We start from the raw sequence: 21,567 nt of genomic DNA on the forward strand, positions 1-21,567 counted from the left end.
CGACACTGCAGAAAAGAAAAATGAAGAAAGAGCAGTTTGTTTTACTGTGGGGGGTGAGAGCTCAGAGCTTGCACCAAGTTTTRAAAGCCATAAATCAGAATTATCTTCTCCCAGCTTGAAGGGAGATGAACCTGACATATCCTAGCGGGCTCGCCGGGGATCTCTGGAAGGTGTCACCCGCCGTCTGCCGAAGTCTCTTCACCCCAACAGCACAAGCAGCCACGCATCTGCATCTACCAACACCCACCTGACCTTGTCTTCTCCTGACTTAAGGCAAAGCTGGACAGAACCATTCACTTAGTTACAATTGCACGAGTTATATATTGTCTGTCCAATGTGAGTTTGTAGCCGAGTTCCTGGGCTGTGACACGTGTGCATCGCCCTGGTCTGCATGTAACCATTTAATCAGTTGCTCTGCTGCAGCACTCGGGATCCATCATCTTCCCCGCAAACCAGGGCTGCGCTGCAGGAAGCTCTGCCCAAGCACACGGCCAAGGGCAGCAGGGAAAAGCAAGGGAAGCACCGGTGAGTGCGAGCAGCAGCCGTACCCGAGTCGACAACACAGCAAGGAGAGCATTAAACGTGATTTCAAGGCAGACCATGGTTTGATATGGTTGACAATCCTCCCATGTACAAAAATGGCTCTGCAGAAATACAGACTAATGAGCATTAATGTTCATTAGTCGATCCATGTATCAACACTGGGCACAAAAAGTGACAGCCAACACAGGAACAGCCTACGAGAGGAAAAGATCAGGAGCCTGGCCCAAGAGATAATACGTAGTCAATATAAAAAATACAGAAATACAGAGAGAAGAATAAAGTTGTGGAACCAAAGGGACAGTAAAAAGATCTCTGCTGCAATAGATAAAACTAGAGCGAGGATGACATTTGTAAATGTCAGAGGGAAAAACAAGGAAGCTTTGGCTGCACAGGTAGTTAGAGAACTATTTTTTAATATATAATGTAAAAGAACCTGCAAGTTTGAGCAGTCTCTGCCTGYAAGGTCTGAGTCATCTGAGGTGAAGGAGACACGCAGGTCAGAGACTTTCTTGGCAGAGGAGGACAACAGTACGTTAACGATGATGGATACGCTGCTACACATTTTCTCTGCTAAATCAGAACTTAAAGAACATACTTTACCTTTCCAGGTAGACAGCTGTAATGGGGATAATCACTCAATCACAGATGACAAGCAAGGTGTTCTGAACAATCCCAGGTGAWATGGGGAAAAATATCCATAAGACAGTGCAGGTGCTGCCCCCCACCTCCACTAGTGCCAGCAGTGCTAAGTTTATTATAGCTACTCACAGCCTTCTGGTTACCACTGTTTCCCCTCGCATATGGGAGCTGGAACAAAATCCAATAGCAACAACTGGACAAAAACAAACAATCAAAAAACCTCCCACACCCCTCTGAGACAAATCAGCCCCACCAGCACAATGTGATCCGTATCTTTCCTGCACTTGGAGGACCAGGTTTTCCTTGGGGGAGTTTATGGCAACCCTTTGCTCAGTTGTGCTGCCTACATTTGGATGCRCAGAGCAGCGCAGCTCCCAGAGCTCGTCACAGCTTGCGGGGCAGCAGAAGACGCCTCTGGACTGGGTACTCCGGCTGGTTGCAACCTCAGGTGCAGGTTTAGAAGCAATGGAGCAACATTTGAGGTGAGAGATCAGACTTGCAGAAGGGGACGGTCTATCTGGCATGAATTCTAATTGTCTAAGTGTCCTCTACTGGCTATAGATTCCTTCTTCCACCTTCCGTTCTTGTATAAAGTGTGCGGTAAATTATGCTGGAAATTCCAGCCCATTTCTTGAACCAGAAATATCTTCAACCTTTAGCAGTTACATGCTTCAAACTAAGCAGAGAACTTGCATTTTTCCCTGATATCCTCTTCTTCAGAGGAGATTCCAGCCTCTCAGAGTCAGCTCCTAAAAACAATCAACACCAGGCTCTAGGTGTGAGGTGCAGCATCACGTGCTGCGTGCTCTGAACACCAGGGCCTCAGTAAAGTAACACAGTCTCACTGGCACCAGAAAGCAGGCCTGTCCTCATTCACATCACCACGCAMTGCATTTCTGGCACAGGGTCTATTACTTAAACTTCTTCCAAAAGTATCTTTGAATAATGACCAGCACAGAGAGGAAACAACTGATGAGGGACAGGAAAGAGCAAGTCCCTCAAGCGGGGGTACATGTTTCAGCCACGGTTTGTTGCACCTCCACAAATCCAGAAGGCTCCTATCACAAGAAATAAGAACCTAACTTGTTAAAGCAAATTTTATTTAGTATGTTGAGGGAAACTTTCATATCATAAGTAAAAATACTAGAGTTCAATGTTGTTAAAAAAAAAAGTCAAGGTGATGGGCTCTCTGTGCAAACAGCAGTTTCTGATGGAAAGGGGAAGTGAGGGTTTTCATAACATACTCCCTTTCAAATAAAAAAAAATAAATGCTAGTTAACTGCAGTATATGTCATCACTTTATACAGTCAAGAGAATGAAAAACAAAAAAGCAATTTAAGAGAACGCAACCTACACTGGAATAAGTTCATTCGCAGCAGAGACAGAATAAGACTGCTTTTATGAAAAGTACAAAGAAACATGATACAACAAAAAAATAGGGTGCAGGGAATTTTTCACTAAGATTAAAAATGAAAACAAAAAAGTTCACTTTTTGAACACCATTATTATTCAAACACATATGAAGTTTCAACCTAGCTTTTTTTCCTACACATGGGAAACACTGTTAAAGTGAATCTTCAAGAGTGAGAAGGCACCGTGAACTGTCAGCTGATACCTTTAATGCACACTCAAGAAAGAGGAAATGATCTGGCATGATGCAAAAAATCCTTAAGTGTTTATATATATTCATATATCTTTTCATAAAAAAAAAAAMCGGCAACAAGTCATTACTTCAGTGCCACAATGTCCTTTTGTCTGGCTGACTCGCTCATTATGGAATTTCTCACTTAGACCTGTATGCTATTTCTATACACTGGTGAAAGTGGGTGATTTTGCATGGTTGCATTGCAGATCAGATTGGTAAATTGATGTTTGCTATGTTCTGAGAAGCCAATCCTATTAAGTATTCCCAAACTCTACGCAAATGGAGTAATTAAATGCACTGCCTTGAGTGGAATACTCATCTGTACAAGGTAGCAATGGACTAGATTCCACTCAATTCAATTTGATATGTAATGTCTTGCAGCAGATGTTATAACAAAAATAACTTTTGCTTTTTGATTTACCTCACTGAGGCAAATTAATGCTGTTCCTATAGTTGGTTTTCTGGAGTAGGATGATACTTCACTGCTGTCCAAAATGAGTTTGAACCTTAAACCTCCAGAGTTTTGTTCACTTTGTTGCTTATATTATTGCACTAGCTACTAAAGTCTTATATCTTCCTATATAAATCTAATTGTTCAGAGTGCAGATTCTATATTTAATGAACTGTATGAAATAAATAAAACAAGGGATTTTTCTGGTCAGAGTTGCTGATATGTTGAATACCTTAATTATTTCTAAAGTAAACAGTTTTGGTGTATGTTCTTAAAAACCTATGGTCATTCAGCATAAAAGCCTTGACTTAATACTTTAAGAACGGATTTGTTTCCTTCTCAAAAATGCATCAAAGAATTGTTTTAAATACAGAATCTGTGAGGCTTCCTACAAATTCATCTAAATTGTAATACAAACACAGTTTGTAATTCAGATAATATAGAAAGTTCTCTAGTGTCCATTGAAGTAAGGTCCCCAAAATGCAGTCTGTTTTGTTTCTGAATGGGAAAACATGGCAAACATTAAGCGGTTCCACTGGCTGAATAGGAGAACTGAGGAAAATGAGGTCTTCTCTCGTTATCTACACAATCCATACTGTCATCTGAGAACAGAAAACATTACACAACACTTAGTACTTTGGCATTTTAAGCAAGCAAATGGTAAGATAATGCACTGCATGCAATGAATTCACTGTCGCTTTTCCTTCCCCAGCACCTCTTCTCACACACCAAAGTCTTAAATCTCCCCCCAAAGGGGCACTGCAGCAGAGCCGTCGCTCTGATGTCCATTTAATTCCACTATGAGCTACACTGCTTCTCTTGTACCCCCTGTTCTGCATTTGGGATAGTCACAGTTTCAGAGGATCAAACAAGCTCAGGTACCACGAAAATCTACACTGGCTGAATGCAGATCACACTCAGTTGCCTGCCTATAGATGTGCACAGTGTGTGCACATGTGCAAAATGCAGATTTACTGCTCATATGCAAACTCTGAGGACACCACTCGAAACCACAATACCTCCTAAAACAGCTGGAAAGATACGTGAAAACTTTCTTATCCATTTAACAATTTCTTGTTCAAATGCATGTATGAAGAAAACATACAAATTAACTGATGTTTCTTTCACAAGTTCTAAAGAGCCTGGATGGCGTTACAGCGAATTTTTGGTTGACTAAGGAAAAGAGTGGGAAACATCTGGAAACTCTACCTTGGTCAGGAGGAGTGATTGTAATCATCTGTGCTGTAAATTCTTCATCAAAGTATCTCGTGTCTGTTTCAGATGTGACTTGTGGCTTAAACGGAGGTACAAGCTATAAAAAGTAGAAAAATAGTCTGTTTACAGGTGTTTTTAGTACAGTTTGAAACAGTTATGGTCTGAAGAAATATTGTAAGTCACTATGGCTATTCCTATATCACTAAAACAAACGGTAATATAAAATTGAACAGTATCCAATATATTTAGGTGTACATGTCCCACAAAAGCACATGCAAGTTTTTCTTCTAGAAACTACTTGCACAAAGATCTTGGGCTCCTGATGTTTCTCCAAGTAATAAATTATGCGCTTACAAATAGTAAAAACAGTATACGCTATTTCACCACTTCACTATATGCAAGCTGCAGTCTGTGTCTTTGAAGTTTGGAGAGGATGAAAAGGCAAAAGAAACAGGAGCAGTGGCACCGAATCAGTCAGACCTGGGCATCATCCTAAGGCTTCTTCTTCACAAAAAAACCCTAAAACTGCAAAGTCACTGGGTTTATAACCCTCAGTTTGCAGCTGTGCATACTGGCGACCTACACGGAATAAGCGCAGAACGAGGTAGCACCATAAGCAGTATTTGCTGGGTCCTCCAAAAGCAGCTGGGCATCAATCCGAGCCTGAGGAGCGCGGCATGGTTCCAAGGAAGAGGCACAAGCAGCAGGAAGGGCCGCCCCTTGCTGCCCGCCCGGCCGCTGCGCTCATCCGATCCAGCTCCAGGGAGAAGGGAAACACCCCAGGGCCCGGCCAGAGGCCACAGCTGCGGGAGCCGAGCGCTGGGAAGTGGAGCTGGAGCTGAGCGCCTGGGAAGCAGAGCAGGAGCCTGGGATACAGGAGCCGAGTGCTGGGAAGCGGAGCTGCCGCCTGGGATGCAGGGGCTGGAAGGCGGCGCTTTTGGATGGCAGTGAGGTCGGGATGAGGATCTGCCGCTGGGACCCTCCCGGGGCACACGGAGCTGCTCCCCAGGCTGGGCTCCATTCCCTGACACGAGGCCYCAACGTGGCCGTCTTGTAACAGCACAGGCCGCACTAGGCAACAATCTCGGAGCGTGATCCCAATTGAAACGGCGGGGAAACATCACCTGGGCCAACCGTAAATAGCTCTAAAGGGAGCCCAGCAGCAGCAGAGACTCGCCCCTTGCTCACACCAAGAGAAGTTGCTACCTGGAAAGTATCAGTGAGCCCGGAAGGTGCAAAACACCCCTCTCCTACCCTCATCCTTGCGCCTCTCCAAGCACACTGGCAGAATGTCAATGACACAGACAGTTCAGCTGCAGGCAGAGGTGCCACCTGGGTGTCCGTGTAAGAGGGCAGGGAGGAACAAGATCRAAAATCTCAATGGGTACATTTTGCTTTGGGTGAGCAAAACCGTGCTAATTAAACGCATCCAGGGGCAAAGAGCAGCAGTTTTCCACAATCTTCTAAATCAAGCTTTTAAATTCTTGGTYAACTCTAGTTATTCGAAACCTGTTATAATTCAAAGCAAAGCTGTTTCCAAAAAGCTCAACTGCAGAGCAAGTGGCCTCGATTATCCTAAGCTGACAGTCACAGCGAGTCCACTGTCACCTGGAGAGAGCGGGCGCCCAAGCTCAGCACCCAAACGCTRCTCTCAGACCTGCTGCTTACCCAGCCTGTCTGGACAGACAGAAATTGTCCCAACCGGCACCCAGTTTTCTCCCGAATACTGCACATCTGGAGTTTTTGGGTAGTTTCCACAGTTTGAGTCAGCATGACACGTAGCCTTGAGGAAGAATTTCACAGCATTCCCGAAGAACGTTTTATGAAGGCTTTTTTTTGATCCTATGGATAAATCAGCTGCCCCAGCTTATCTGATTTCTCCTTCATCCAAAGAATGAGAACTACCATCATACTTRTTAACAAATGGTTGCACCGAGATATCTAAGCTCCATTATCAACAATTGACCTAAAATTTCAAAATTTCATGTGTTTAGTTTGCCAATTCAGTCAAAAGTTTAGAACAATATCCCAGATATACTCTTTACATTATGCAATTCCCTCCTGCCCTCCAGCTCTCTTTCAAGGAATACTTTGAAATGTCTAAGCTCTGAGTGCCCTTCAAAGTCACAAAACACCATTTATTTTTTATTTTTAAGTTCCCTTTAGCCACCCACATCTGTAAGGAAGCCGGGGAAGATGGAAATAGAGCACTTTYTGTAACGATAAGCAAGCACTGGACAATTCACCCAATATGCTACTGAAATCAGCAGCATTATCCTCTACATTTTAGCATATGGGAATTGCTAATGGATTACAGCTTTATTAGAAGTTTCATCTGAATTTCATATTTTATCAGAATAATCCAGAGAATTAAACTCTGAGCAAATGAAAGGCCGTATTTATTTTAAAAGTCTTTTTAATTTCAAAAGMAGCATAGTATTGGGGCACAGGAGTTTCTTGGCCACTCCTACCAACTGAGGGAGCACCCAACCTTATTTAGAAATTAAAACTCCAGTGGATGGAATAGGAAGCTGCAGGCAGGACAAGACCACGGAGTCTGAGGAGCTGGAAACCTTAAATCACCAGAGGCAAGTTCCAGGTGGCTGCATTTCACCTGGGTGCTGCAGAGAATGCAGGTGGTGAGGAGCAAAAAAGAGGAGGACAACAACAGCAGGTCACCCTCAAAGGGGAGAGCAGAAGGTCCTGGGTGACTAAGTTATTTTTGGATGAACAAAGTAATGAGACAACAAAAACTGAGGACACGTCCAAATTGAACGCATCAGTCTCTCTGATTTCAGTGGCTTATGTTGGAAAGCCTACAAGCCCAACAGGTCTTAAAGAAAATTGATTAAAAAACCCCAAAATGTTATTCCTCTGACATGAAAAAAATTGGACTTGAACTGATTTAACAGTCTACATTCTCTATGCTTGCCTAATTCAATCTAATTTAATTATTCAAACCAAGCCTATGGAAGGGAAATAGCTACTTTTCCATGACTGCTTCCAGGCACTTTTACTTCCACATGCTCAGGAACTAGTGATAACTCACTTCTGGGCTCCATAAATTGCAGGGGATAATTCAACTGAGAGTGAGAAATGGAAACAAGAAATCACAGGAAAAGCCATTTTATATGCTTATATACTGTCTAAATTTGGAAACAATTTAGGTCACATCCTATTTGCTCAGCCACAGAAACAAATATTTCATGGAGAGATACTTTCCCCATTGAGGAAATAAAAAGCTTTGGTTCAGAACTAATCCAGCTACAGCACTGAAGAGATGAAGCAATTCAGCTCTGTTAGAAAAAACAACTGCAAGCCTCTTTGTAAGGTACTCGGAAGACCTCCACGAAAGGGCAATAAAGGTTGAAATATTCAATAGAGCTACAAGCAATTTACTGTAGGAGAACAGCTCTGCAAGTACCTTTTTCTCGTATACATCTTGCCAAACAATGCCAGCAAAGAACTTGTGTTGCATGATCTCCTTCGCGTCGTCAGGACCACCACCTAACCTGTTTGGGATAAAATAAATAATTAAGTGCTTGAGGATATCTACTTTTCTTATACAGTTTTCATAAAATTGTAACGAAGGAGTTCTGAGTTCACACGACACATTTCACTGTTCCAGCATTTGCTTTTTGCATGAGTTTCTTGCTAAAGACGTGCAGGAACCACAGGTCTTGATGTCTRTTTTACATGTTAACAGTTCCACTGTAAGATTTGAAAATAAGAAGTTTTTAGTGGTATAGAACTATAGTTTCTTGTAAAAACAAAACAGCACGGCACGTCAAAAGATTTGGCCTTCCGGAACGATGCTGACAGGAACTGCAGCTGAGCCTGCAAGGATAAGTCTTAGCCCTCGTGTCTTCCACATGAAAAAGTGTCCATTCCTCTCAATTTTCTAGAGTGATACCAGCAGGAAAGCTGAAATTAATTTTGAAGAGTAAATAATACAGGGATTTTTGAGACAAACTGATTTATGTAATCCGATTTAAATTTCCATTAAAGAAAACAGCTGACAACTGCAGTGACAGTATCACGCTGCATGCAAATCTTTCCTCCTCCTTGGCTTCAAGGAAGTACCAAGGGTGTTTTATTGACTTAAGGTACATCAAGATAAGGCACTTGTATTCCAAAATAAAACCACGCACACGGTGGAGAGATGCAATCTGTTCGGCTGCAGCCTTGAGTTAGCAAATGCCCAAGCTGTGCAGGGAGGTTAAAGCCTTCCCTAGAAGGCTGAACCACATCTGCAYGCAAAGACACGCACTGAGCAGGTAACGCAGCAACCAGCGGGACACTCACGGGCAGGTAACAAGGTGAAGAGACCCTGAGGATCTTGAATGCTAAAGATACTACCACGTTCATCCATGCTGACATGGAATATTGGAGTGCTTGGTGATTGTTAGCGCATTTTCCTCAAAWGCCCTGGTGAACTGGGAAGCTATCCCTGTTTGAAATATCCAGGACTGTCTCTCTGAAACACTGAAGTTTTATATAAAGTTTTATAAACTATACAGCTAAATTAAAAAAGGGYCAAGGATTTCAGGTTCTCTGAACCTCATCCATGTTACCTGTGGTCCTGAATGGCTTCCATGACACACGGTAGCCTGTGGTCCCTGCACATGGTTATCTGGGGGTGCAGAGAACCCTTGGACCTTGCAGGCCCAAACCAGCCGAGGGCTCCACCACAGGTCACACAGTGGGATAAAGCCCCGGGGTGGCCAGGGATGGAGACAGACGCTGCTGTCGCTCCTCCCTCGGCTGCTTCCCCACTGCTCCTCGGGCCCTGGTGAGCCTGCATCAGGCTCCTCGTTGCTTCCCCAGAACAGATGAAGATTAGCAGGGACGAAGAGGGGACAGGCAACAACCCTGTCCTCTCTGTTTGCAGACGTCGCTGCCCTGCGCTTCCGTTTGGGAATTATGGAGGGGACAGGAGCCAGCAGCGACCCAGAAGGCTGATCCATGTACAAGTGCTTTGAGGAAGATGTTATCCAGAAGAAGCCTTTGCTCCACGAAGAGCAAGAACACACTCAGGGAAATGCTGAGACACCTCCCAGGAGCTGTATTTGCCTTTTAGAAACCCACACCATCACACAAATCCATCCATATCAACAGGGAAAACCGCATTCCAGAAAAATGCATGTTGGGGTGTGAAAATATCCAGAAAGACACTTGCTTTTCAGTCTTATCACAAAAAGGACCATCTCAAGCTCAGCTAAATTACACCAGCCCTTAACACAAGAAATCCTCTATAAGAAAAATGGAGAATTAAAAAGAGCAGATTGGACTCTTGCAAGGACACTTAACACCTGGAGAAAATGCAGCATGAATAAAAGTTCTTGCAAAGTTCTTGTACACTAAAGCTACTGCATTTATATCTTCAGACAGAAGCAAGAAGCATAAATAAGACTCAGAAGTGGTCAGTGAAGTTTACTATATAAAGAAATATTACAGAAAGTGAAGCAACAACAAGAGAAACTTCTCTGGATCTCCTCACTAATAGCCACCGATTCTATATTTTCAAAAATATTTTTAAACCTGCCCCATCCACTTGAAGAACTGTCAAGTTCTACCTTCTTTCTCAAAAAAAAAAAAAGTCTAGAAGTTCATTCTGGCCTTGCGTTGGGAGTCACTTTCCAGAAGTCCCATTCTGTCCCGGCAATAGCCTTTTGCACTTCCCAAGCGCTGCAGGACACGAGCAGAATTCCTGCTGCTCCCTGCATGTGAGGCTCCCRAAACTCCCTGTTCCACGGGCACCTTCCACTTACACGTTCAAAAATCAGCATGTGCATCTCCCATTGTAAGGTCTTGGTAGGATCCCCTCTGACACTGCCCCAGATTTGTTCCTAGAGCAATTTAAACATATCCCTGYGCTCCAGAAAGCCACTGCTGCTTGTGTTTACCAGGGCAGAGGACGCAGATGCACAAAATTCACCTTAAACTATTAAGAAAGAAACTAGTAACTTACTTTACAATGGCTTTTACCATCACAGGCCTCCGTGGCAACGCACAGGCATTTAAGTATTGTATCTACATTGCCTTCCTGTGACCAATAATGAGACCCCATGGAAAAAGAAGCTCTGGTGGGGTTTTGTCACACCACAATTTATTAAGCACCAGTTTGGAAAGAAAATAGCTGTGTTCTACCCAAACCCACACACACAGAGACACAGGGGCTTCCCTGTTCAGGGATGAAGACTTCTGGAAAACATAATGTAACCTCAGGGTGCAGCACAGAACATGACTCCCCACTTCACCCCTAACAAGATACAAGTGAAAAAGCAGCAATGAACCCGCAAGCCCTGGGAAGCATCTCAGGGAGGAAGCACCTCTCATTCTTCCTCCACAACAAGATGCAAAAGCACCATGAAAAGAGTGACAGAAGCTGCAAGAACCGTCCTTCACAAGGGTCTGAACACTGGGGGGCCACCTTTACCAAGGGACAGCGGCCCCAAGGCCCGGCATGAAATCGGACACGAGAATTCAGGAAGACATCTCAGAAATTAAGCTTAAAAATTAAGCTCAGGACTTGCTAGACACTTTGCTGGTTACATCCACCTCCACCCATATAAATTCTACTAGTTTATACAGACAGTTCCAACCCATTCTCCCATCTCCATAGCCAGAGTGTGAATAATAGAAGTTTTTTAAAAACTTTGCTTTACATATAGAAATATGCTAAAATCCTACTTGATACACGGCACAAAGCAGCACAGGAGAATTTCAGGTCACACTGAAAGGAGATGTTTGTAGAATAGCATTTGCCTTCTTAGGAAAATGAAGGCTCACATTGCAAGATTAATACATTTATATCAATCCCAAAAGAAACTTCAAAATTCCTTTACTCTTACAAAAGTGATTTTACATGACCAAATTTAGAAAACAGCCATGATTAAAAGCAGAATGAAATTTATGGTTCTCCATACTTTCTCCATATGCCTATGAGCTTGAAACTGAACTGCTGTTATTGAAAACAGAATATCAAAACTGCTCCAGTATTTCCAGAACAGGTACAAAGGATTTCTTCTTCTTAAGATTTCATTCACTGATCCGGGTCAAGACTCACTAGTTCCTGGAAATCTAACTTAAAGCTTCCTCATCACCCTCCCTCATTATTTGATTTCTCCTCCTCTCCTTTTTAAGAATTGACTGGAAGGGAGGAAAATCTCCTGGTTTCATTTTCCCGGTGCCACTCGCACGTCTCCCGTGTCCCATTCACGCTCGCCAGCAGCAACGAAGCGCTGCCAATTCTGCTCGTTTGGGCTGCAGACAAGGTCGTGACGACACCACCTTCCTGCTCTGCACGGTGGCTCCCCGAGGCCTCTCCCCTAAGGGCTGGTGTCACCTGCACTGTCACACGCCTGAGATTTAGCTCCTTACTGCATCCATCTGTAAGGCTGGCTGGTTGTTTTTCTTAATACAGCTTCACGATTCGCCTCCGAGGCAATTGCAGCACTTCGGCCCCAGCACAGAGACCGCATTGAGAGAGGTGCTGAGTTAATGGAAAAAACATAAAGCTGCAAGGGCAGGATCCAWGGATCCGACTCCAGCATCTCTGCCTCAGTGTTTCCAGCATTGCCTGAAACGCTGCAAGTGCAGAGAATCTGCAGAACTCCACTGGGTGAATGGCAATGGGTGARAAACCAGTTTCAGCAATTTAAGAGCAGCCCACAAGCTGTTCTTAAATCCAAGTGGCTCGGGACATGCCAGTGCAACCAGCAAGCAGGCGCRTGTGCACGCTTGTCTACTCTATAGTTATTTCTATCAACAGCATGGAAATCAGCTGCCCAACAGATCAGAGCATCACTGGTTCCAAGCCTGCTGAAGATGAATGTGAAGAAGTGGCTATTTGTATAAAATGAGCATATTGTGGAGTAATTATTGGCATTGGAGAAACCTTGTAATTAGAAACAAGTGGGCGTTCTTTGTTTGTAAACAAATTGCATTTTGGTTCATCAGAGATGCTCCTTTAAGAACAAATCACAGCAGATGCTGCTTGTGTTTGCAGTGATTGAAAGGCCCCACCTGAATAAGCTCGAGAAGGGTCAGGATTCCGTTTAACCCAGCGCGTTCCCGGACAGCAATCCCGTTGGCACGGGCTGCCGAGCACGGAGCCGCCGGGGCTGCGCATCAATTACACAACCTTCTCCTTCTCCTGCAAATCCCGTGTGCTTCAGAGGGCGGCAAAGCTGTTCCCTGGCCACTAAGCTGAACTGTCTGGTAGTACAAACTAAGGATTTACATCACAAGACCCTTCAGTAGTATCTTTATTAAAAACAGGGATGGAAATGATCCAYAGCAATGACAAAAATGCCTTGCTTTAACACTGAGAGAAGTGACAACAAACACTTTCACAGTGTGTGTGCGCACACTAACACACACTAGAACACCCACCTCCCTGCACCTCACGTGAAACATCAACTCCTCAGGGGTCATTTAAAGACAAAGGTTCAGGGTGGGAGATCAGATCATGATTTTGACTTAAAAGCTTTTTGGGTTGACAAGATGGTAGTCATAAATTAAACTAGCTTTTATTTTAGTGACATGGTTACTATTCTTTTTTGATCTTGTTCTACTTCTTCTAGCCATTAGGAGGCTTTTTGTTTGTTTACTTTTTTTTTTTTCTAATGAGGGACTACTTTTTAAATAAGTATAGCAAAAAAAAAGTAGGAAAAGTAGATTAAGCATGGTACACATTCCACCACAAACATGGCACAAACATCACCACCTACTGTCCAAAGCGAGATGCTAAACCCAGGGCACAGATTTAACAGAAAAATCAGAAAAAAGAAAGCAAGGGATAGAAGGTCAAAGCAGGCACTAGTGAGCAGTTGGCAACCCACAGCCATCATCTCGGTACCTGTGACCTAAAGCAAATAAACCTTCCTTCGTCCAAGGCTAGAGTTTTAACAGGAGCTACTTGGTGCTCCTATCTGCAGTGTTGGCTTGTGCCAAAAGTTGAAACAAAAATAAGTCTCTGCTATGTTTCTCAGTTATCCTTGAYGGATAACATTTTTTAAGTGTTTAGAAATAAAATCAGTTTTTCTCCTCAAATATCTTCCTCAGCTTTAAACAAAAAGAACAGAGTGGAGTGTGCGTGTTCCATAGTCCTTATTTATCTATTTATTTTTTTTGTAAGGACTTGAACAGACTTATTTTTGCTTGGTGTTTTTCAAGTTTTGTATTTCTGAAGAAACAAGAGTTTAATATGGCAAATTTAAGAACAACTGTCCCACCTTTGCTTAGGATCTTTCTTCAGCAAACCTGACAAAAGAGATTTTGCTTCAGGCGACAAAGTGCGTGGAAATCTAATCTCCTCCATGAGGATGAGTTCGAAGAGCTTCTCGTGGTCCTGGTTGTAGAAGGGGAGCCGACCACACATCATTTCATACATCACCACACCTAGACCCCACCAGTCCACRGCACGACCGTAGTCATTATCTTCCAGCACCTGCAGGAATGTAAGGAAAGGGCTTTAGAAAACATCCCTGAATCAGGAACAAGCACAGAATTCAGGAGGCAAAACTTACACCAGTAAATTCACATTCTTGCATTTCATGGCTAAATTTATCAGCACAAGCATTTGCAGAAGATCCCTTTGAAAACAACTGGCACTCGTGTTCACTGCTCAAAAGAGCATTGCAGGAGAGGAGAATGAGTGGGTATGTCACAGCCTCCATGACAAGCACAACCTTCTGAAGCCTRAAGGCTAAGAACTGCCCTCAGGTTACAAAGCCAGCTGTTAAATTCTCACCTATTCCCCATTCCAAATGGGTTCCCAATAATAACAAGTAGACATTCTGGGGAGAGGAGAAGGTACTATCAACCTATGACTTGTGATGTGACAAACAGTACATCGGCCATCTCTGTATGAACCTGTACCCACCCAGTGGGTCATGCCACACATCACGATCACTCGCAAATACACAACAAATCACTAACCCAAATTAAAGATTAAGAGCCCCAGCACTGCCCCTACTGTTTGACAGAGTGCAAGGCTATAAAAGGGCAGCCAAACTCTTGGAAAACTTCCCTTCCTCCATGAAGGCTCAGCACTTGTACACTGACTTGAACACGACTTTATTTGCAGCCCTCTAACCAGGCATAGGAGTTGCCAGTGCAGTGAATGCCTTGCAGTTGGCACAGTGGAATAAGAGAAGTTCCCTTCACTTTTCCCCAGTTTGGGACATTTTTACCCAATAAGCAGGGACTAGGGACAGGGAAATGCTCAGCTCTCCCTGTCTGCTCAGCAGCAGCACCAAAATGCTGCATTTCTGGTTGTAGGAAGGTTGCAGAAGTCGGGAGCATTTTCTGACTTGCAGCGTCCACGCGGAGCTGATGTTACGAGGGCTGCTCTAGACTTGACGTCTCCTGTGCAGTTGTCCGCAGCTGACACGGTCTCATATTCCAGATTCTGTCCTCAGGTTTTAGYTGTCATCTTTACTCTTTTTACAGGTCTGCAGGCAACTGCTCAGTGCCGAGAGGATTTAAAAGCACCGCTGCGCTCCTACCGCTCTTGCTTGTTGTGTGGCCTCTGTACAAGCTCCCTTCACATTGATATGATTCGGAATATTCCGAAAAAGACTAAAAGAGCCAACTAAATTCCATGCAAATTTTCTCTTTAACATAAGCAGAATCAGAACAAACCTCTTATAGATCATTTATAAAGCTCTTACACACACACACACACACACAAACACACACACAAACACACACACAGAAAGAAGTATCAAGACACTCTAACAACTGCTTGCATTCTGCCTCCCTTTATTCTCTAATTATTCTCCTTAATTACCTAAACGACAGAAAGGGCCTGCAGTAAAAATCAAAAGGCTGCCAGGTATTAGATTACCCCACATAGGTCTATTTACAGCATCCCCTGCCGTATGATTCACACCAAACGACAGCTGGCTCTACAGCTGCCCCATATATGTATAAGACGGACACAGCTGCGGGGCTGCCAGGATTCCCAGAGCCAACCTCATCCTCTCTGAGGAATCGCCGCCCGGCAGCTCCAGGACAGATTGTGTGACCGCGCAGGCAGCCACGCTCCTGAGTCACCCCCTTCAGAAAGCGCTTCCTAAAATGAAACAGACACCGTGGCTTCTATTCCTCCCCCCTGCTTTTTTTTTTTTTTTTTTCTTTTAATGCTGCAAGAGAATACAGCAGGAAAGAACTGGAAGAAAAACCTACTAGARGTTATTTGTGCTCGTAACAAGTGCTACAGGTACTTCCAAGAGCAGCAAGTTGACTTTGAACAGTAATTTCATGAAGGTAGCAACACTGTGCTACAAATSAGGTTCATAACCAGAACTCTCCTCCACGACACTGCTGAATAGAGTATAAAACGCTCCATCTTTAAAGCAAAAGGTGCTTCATTACAAATAGCATGTGCTCATATTGGTGATTGCACAAAATAGAGCAATAGAGTTAAAAAATAGACCATTTCAAAAAAATGCAACAAGCATGGTAGCTGGGGAGCAGCAAAGTAACAAGGGCATTTCACCCACATGAATGATCAATTCCCAACAAGCAGCTCTAGCCTGCTGCGGGATGGAATTTGAAGGAGAAGGGACGACAGCTGTAAACATCACACTCACTGATCTATCTGACCCATCAGAGCTGACAGGGCTCAGTCACTGTCACATCGTGCACGAGATGCCACTGTGAGCCTAAAAACAACTAGGCAGCAACTGCGCAAACACGCTGCTACACTGGACTCCAGCARCAGATACAGAGAAGAACCAGCCCCTACTTTTAAGGATCTGTGACCCTAAGCATGCAGAACGCTGCACATTTCCTGACTTTTTGCAGCCAGACGACAAAAACCCTTCAGAATTTAACGCTCCAGCCTCACAGCTGGGACTTGCAAGTAAGCGAGAGAGTTGGGGGTAATCCAAAGGATTTGTGCTACAGGGGGTTGGATGAGCCTCCTCGTTATAAATATTAAAAAGAAAAACAACAGCAAATAACAAGATTGAAAGAACAACTGAATATATTTGCACAGGGAATCCCCACATTCCAGGCAAGAAAAAAAAAAGGCAATTTTTAATAGACTTGTAAAGCCTTTCATGAGAAACTGAAGTTTTCTTTAACCAAATAAAAGACACATTTGTTAATAAAACACACTTTCTCGTATTGCTAATGATGCCCTGCACCAGTGATTCTTAAATTATGGTGCGTGGACCCCAATTTAGATTCACTGATGACTTCTGGTGATCCACGCAGAGCTGGCAGCGACCACGAGACTGGCTCCACCTCCTTGCTGCAAGCTGCTTTGACAGGTGCCCACGTTCTTCATCATTATGAAGAGRCTGGACGCCCTTGAAAGCAGCTGCAAGTTAAAGAACACAGAAACCCCAGACATACAAAACACAAAGACTACAACTGCCTCCACTACCATGCAGGTGAAGAACTCAAAGCACTGATCAGCAAAGGCAGCAGCTCTCAGCAGAGCTGCATCATCTCCACTTGGCCTTTCCACGCTTTGTACTTCCATGTATTTTAATGAGGTCAGGTTTGCAGCGTGCACTTCTGCCTAGGACTAAGGATACGGTCTGGGTGTGCCTRTAATTTGTATTCTGCTTGCAGCCCAAGACTTGCTCCTGCCTGTGCTCCGAGCTGGACAGCAGCCTTGTGCCTATGGGCAGCAAAGCATCCCGTGCAAGGCACTAAATCCTTCCGCAAGGCAGAGCACACCAACAACCAGGGCCTCTGCCTCCAGAGAACAGAGCGTGGGCTGCAGAAACCAGTGCCTGTCTGCAAAGTACCCTGCACGCACACGCGCCCTCGCTCGCACAACTGCGCTTCTGATCTGCCCTTAATTAACTGGCTGCTGCAACAGCGCCTGCCTTGCACAACCTGCGGCAGCAACAGCTCCAGGAGGAAAGCTGCACACGCAAATCTGCGTTTTTATACCCTGCAAAAAGGCTTCTGTACAACAGGAAAGGTGCAATTTGGGAATTTAAACTCTGTACTTGTGAATATTTGTGTTGAAACAGCCTTGTTCAACATTAACATCGAGGAATATCTTACGTTGATAAAGTCGTGAAATGATCAGCACTTTTAAAGCGCACAATAACAACTGCTGGGAGAGAGTAGGGGGAAAAAAAAAAGAAAAAAAAGCCTGTTTCTGACCTTTCTGACCTCCTGAAATGCATTCATTTTCTACTGCCTTGTCCTATTGATAGCTTTCAGCTAGGCCAATACGTGGCATTTAGGAGTATTATTTAGTACAATGGTCAGCACAAGCCTACCTCTGGTGCAAGATACTCTGGAGTGCCACAGAAAGTCTTCATGGTTGCTCCATCCTTTATGCCTTCTTTACAGAGTCCGAAGTCTGTTATTTTTATGTGCCCATCTTTATCCAGCATGAGATTTTCCAACTGAAATGAAATTCAATTGCAAGACACTATTAGATACAACACACAGTGTTTCTGAGCAAGTCGATAAATCTGAATTTCCGAAGCTCAGTTTACAATCTTGTTCTTGATGGGTTCTGAAATAGCTGCCTAAAGATGATGTGAAAAAATATTTATATACTTACATTATATATACACACATCAGTTTCATATATTTGTATCATTTTCTTTATGGGGCATCTTTCTGGAACTGATATATATACACAGCAAGAATACAAAAAGTATTGTATTGATACTTACAAAACATTATCACCAACAGAACACCAGATTCTTTTAAAAATATCTTAAGTAGCTCCAAGAATTTCATTTCTACTTCTTACTCTAAATGATTTTAAAGAATATTCTGTACTAGAATGAACTGTACAATCAAGACATTGTCAAAGAGATCTTGTACATGACAAGGTACTACTTGCTTTATACTGAGCACCTGCTACTCATCCTAATTTTTGAAAATGCAGTTCAGGTTTTCAATACAGAGTTTGACTATCTCTGAAATAAAGTGTCCTTTCAGAAGAATTAAGACCATCAGGGAGACAAAAATTACAGCAGGAATCCCCCTCTTTGAAGTAGTCTGAAAATATTGCATACTACACTTCAGTTGTTCCAAAATGAACTACTAGGATCAGCTCATCCCATCCTTAAGAGAAAAGGAATTCTGCAGTTGCATTTTCCTGAAGAATTTCCTGGATTTTTGTTTGCCAGAGTTTTCAAGCTTATTCAGTTTTTTAACTGTAGGCAACTATTATGAGGATGGTGCTACACAGGACATTGAAAGGAAGCCCAACATCCTCACAGTGTAAGTTTGTACTGTATGCCTTGTGTCATGTATTTATACATGACAACACACAGGACATGTCAGGATTATACTTCAGCACTCACAAATGCCACCAAGGTTTCCCTTGGAACACAAGCATCCAAGTGAAGATGCAACTCACCCACCTCTCCATGGTCTCTGTAACACTGCCAGTGTCCTGATAAACACATAGCAGTTTGATTATAAAAGCATTTAGATTTCCTGTAAAGTCTAGTCCAACASTTGCGTAAAAATTCAGTCAAAAGGTTTTATTACAGTTAATGATCATTTGCTTTTGTGCTGAAGAAACAAAAAGCTCAGACTTTCAAATCTTATGAAATTAAGTTCTCTGTGTACCTTCAAATCTCTATAAACCACGTTCTTCTCTGAATGCAGATAATCCAGTGCTGAAACAATCTCAGCTCCATAAAACCGAGCCCGGTCTTCAGAAAAGACACGCTCTCTTGACAGATGGAAAAACAACTACAAGAAACAAGAATTTAGTAGGTTAATGTTATACATGGTTCTGAGTTAGGTATTTCACTTTGTGGGCCATCCTGCTAAAAATCTGTTATTACTTAACGGAAAATTTCCTTCCTACCCTAATCCAAATATCCAAATGTTTTAAGAAGCACTATAAACTAAAAGATCAAACAATTATATTTCATACTCACAGCTGCCGCATTACGTGCTGCGCAACTTTCTATACAAAATGATAAAAATACATTTTGAGTGATAATTATATATTAAAACTACAATTTAATGACTTGACACATTGATATTTAATTTTTCCCTAAGAGTCTAACAGTCCTTTCCTATGTTTCTAGTTCTCTCCCGAAGAAGACATGTGCTCACAATATTAATTAAAAAGTTCTTAAGATGTCTGAAGAACAACTAGAAAGCAACCTTTTCTTTTTTTTTAGCTGCTAAATGTCAGATTGCAGTATGTTGATGTCTTATGCAAGATATGAACTTATGCATAAAATCTGTATTCTCTAAAACTGGAGTCAAGAAAATTGAGCCTTAATCCTTACTGGGCATTCAGACTGCAGAGAAGCACAAGCACGGACCCTATCTAAATAATGCCAAGCACAACGAGTAGTAGTTCAGGAAAAACCTAGGTATTAAACATTTTTAGATTTCCCTTACCTCTCCTCCGTTAGCATATTCCATAACAAAACACAAGCGATCATGTGTCTGAAAGGAGTACTTTAAAGCCTGAAACAGATTAACCCAGAATTTAGCAGAAGGAACACAGTGACAAGAAAACTTTTTGAATAAATTTTCAGAAAGATAGACAAACATGAAATTTTGTACTGAAGCAGACTTTTTTGTCCATCACTCTTATACAATACTTAACTGTTGCAGCTGAGTACTAATGCACTGCCAATTTCCTTTACCAAATATATTAAAACATTAAAACACGTCCTCATAGAAACTATCAGTGCTGCCTACGATGCTGCAGAATAAAATCCTTGCCCATTAACAAGGATGTAAAATCTTTTCATCGCAGCCAACAAGTTTCTGTCCGGGCCAGAGACTCCCACAGCTCCATCTTGGAGACAAGAGGACGCTACCAAGCTCAAAAGCACAAGGTTTAGCCCAGTGACTACAAGCCTGCTTGTCCAAATGTGGCACATTGACAGCCTGCCAGAGCATTGAGCAATGCTGCCAGTATCAATTTGCTGGTAATTCACAAAAAGCAGAGCAGACCCAGGGTGTGATGGAGTGTCACAAGGTGCCTTTGCACAATCATGTCATGTGCATTCCTGCAGCAAGAGTAACATCAGCTTGTTTGTTACAGTCTTAAATTTCTTGGTCCTAACCTATTCTCATAGCTGGCTTCTTAGTACAGGACAGGCCTTGTTTTGGGTATGTAGGTTTATGAAAAGACTGGAGAGAAGAGAAAAAAAAAAGAGCAAAAAAAAAAAAAGCCCACAAATGATATCACCATCATCATTACCAGGAAGGACATTTTTAAACCAGTCTTATTTTTGTAGAGGAGACGACTGTGTTTTAGACATGTCAGGCTTGACAAAGAGAAGGTTAGAAGGTTTTTCACACTGTATCTTCCTGAACTGGTTTGTCRTAAGGTCAGGCTCACCCTAGGTTCTGCTACAAAAGGAGACCATGCATTAGGAKGGTCTCAGAAAGCAGACCCTTCTCTCAAAGCCAGCAAGCTGTTAAACGAGTGAGCTGTAAAGGCAAAGCATGCTGCAAGATGCTATGGAAAAATCTCATTTCAAGAGGTATTGAGGACCCACTCTGCAGAAATCCAGAGATTTAAAAAAGGCATTTTAATTTGCACTTCCCAAAAATGGAARGCTACAAAAATAAACAGCCACTCTGAAAAAAGATCTGAAATGTATTATATAAATAACACAAAGCAGGAAAAWTTTAGTTGTCAGGATGTCAAGTTACACTAAGAAGAAATATCAAAAAAAAAAAGAGAAACACTTACTGTTAAGAACGGGTGCCGTGAGTTCTGTAAAACACGGTTTTCTGTGAGCGTGTGCGCTACTTCATCCTGCAACACAAGCAGCAGGAAATCAGCACTGAGGTCCCCCAGATTAGGGGTCTTCTTTCAAACAGCGAGTAATTATTTTCAGGTGTYCAGGGTATCCTTGCTAGGACTTCCCATAAAGCAGTTTCAAGGGTTAACCATATTCCCAATTTCCGCATCTACTCACCTTTGCAACAATAACTTCTTTCTTCAAGATTTTCATAGCATAATACCGTCCAGTTGCTTTTTCTTTAACTAAAATGACCTTTCCAAAAGTGCCTTTTCCCAGTAGCTTTAGGTATTCAAACTCATTCATGGTCTGTTAAGGATAGAGATGAACAAGAACTAAATAAC

At 42.7% G+C, this 21,567-nt stretch overlaps 1 protein-coding gene across 2 annotated transcripts in view; it reads right to left on the bottom strand.

Moving 5' to 3' along the window:
* Positions 1-2,315: 2,315 nt before the first annotated feature.
* AKT1 (AKT serine/threonine kinase 1) overlaps positions 2,316-21,567 on the bottom strand; it is a 64,933-nt gene continuing 45,681 nt past the window's right edge. Inside the window, exons 7-15 of one of the 2 annotated variants that reach the window (XM_026048627.1) lie at positions 21,401-21,532; positions 21,172-21,237; positions 19,860-19,928; positions 19,068-19,193; positions 17,753-17,881; positions 13,733-13,947; positions 7,918-8,005; positions 4,488-4,590; positions 2,316-3,880 (exon numbers count right to left, since the gene is read on the bottom strand). In XM_026048627.1, coding sequence (XP_025904412.1) covers positions 3,801-3,880; positions 4,488-4,590; positions 7,918-8,005; positions 13,733-13,947; positions 17,753-17,881; positions 19,068-19,193; positions 19,860-19,928; positions 21,172-21,237; positions 21,401-21,532 — 1,008 coding nt within the window. In that variant the 3' untranslated portion in view covers positions 2,316-3,800. The remainder of the gene's footprint in view (positions 3,881-4,487; positions 4,591-7,917; positions 8,006-13,732; positions 13,948-17,752; positions 17,882-19,067; positions 19,194-19,859; positions 19,929-21,171; positions 21,238-21,400; positions 21,533-21,567) is intronic. The other variant, XM_026048628.1, reaches the window with a different exon arrangement.

Source organism: Nothoprocta perdicaria, unplaced genomic scaffold, assembly GCF_003342845.1.
Source record: "Nothoprocta perdicaria isolate Ctin4 unplaced genomic scaffold, notPer1 scaffold_56, whole genome shotgun sequence".
Lineage (NCBI taxonomy): Eukaryota > Metazoa > Chordata > Aves > Tinamiformes > Tinamidae > Nothoprocta > Nothoprocta perdicaria.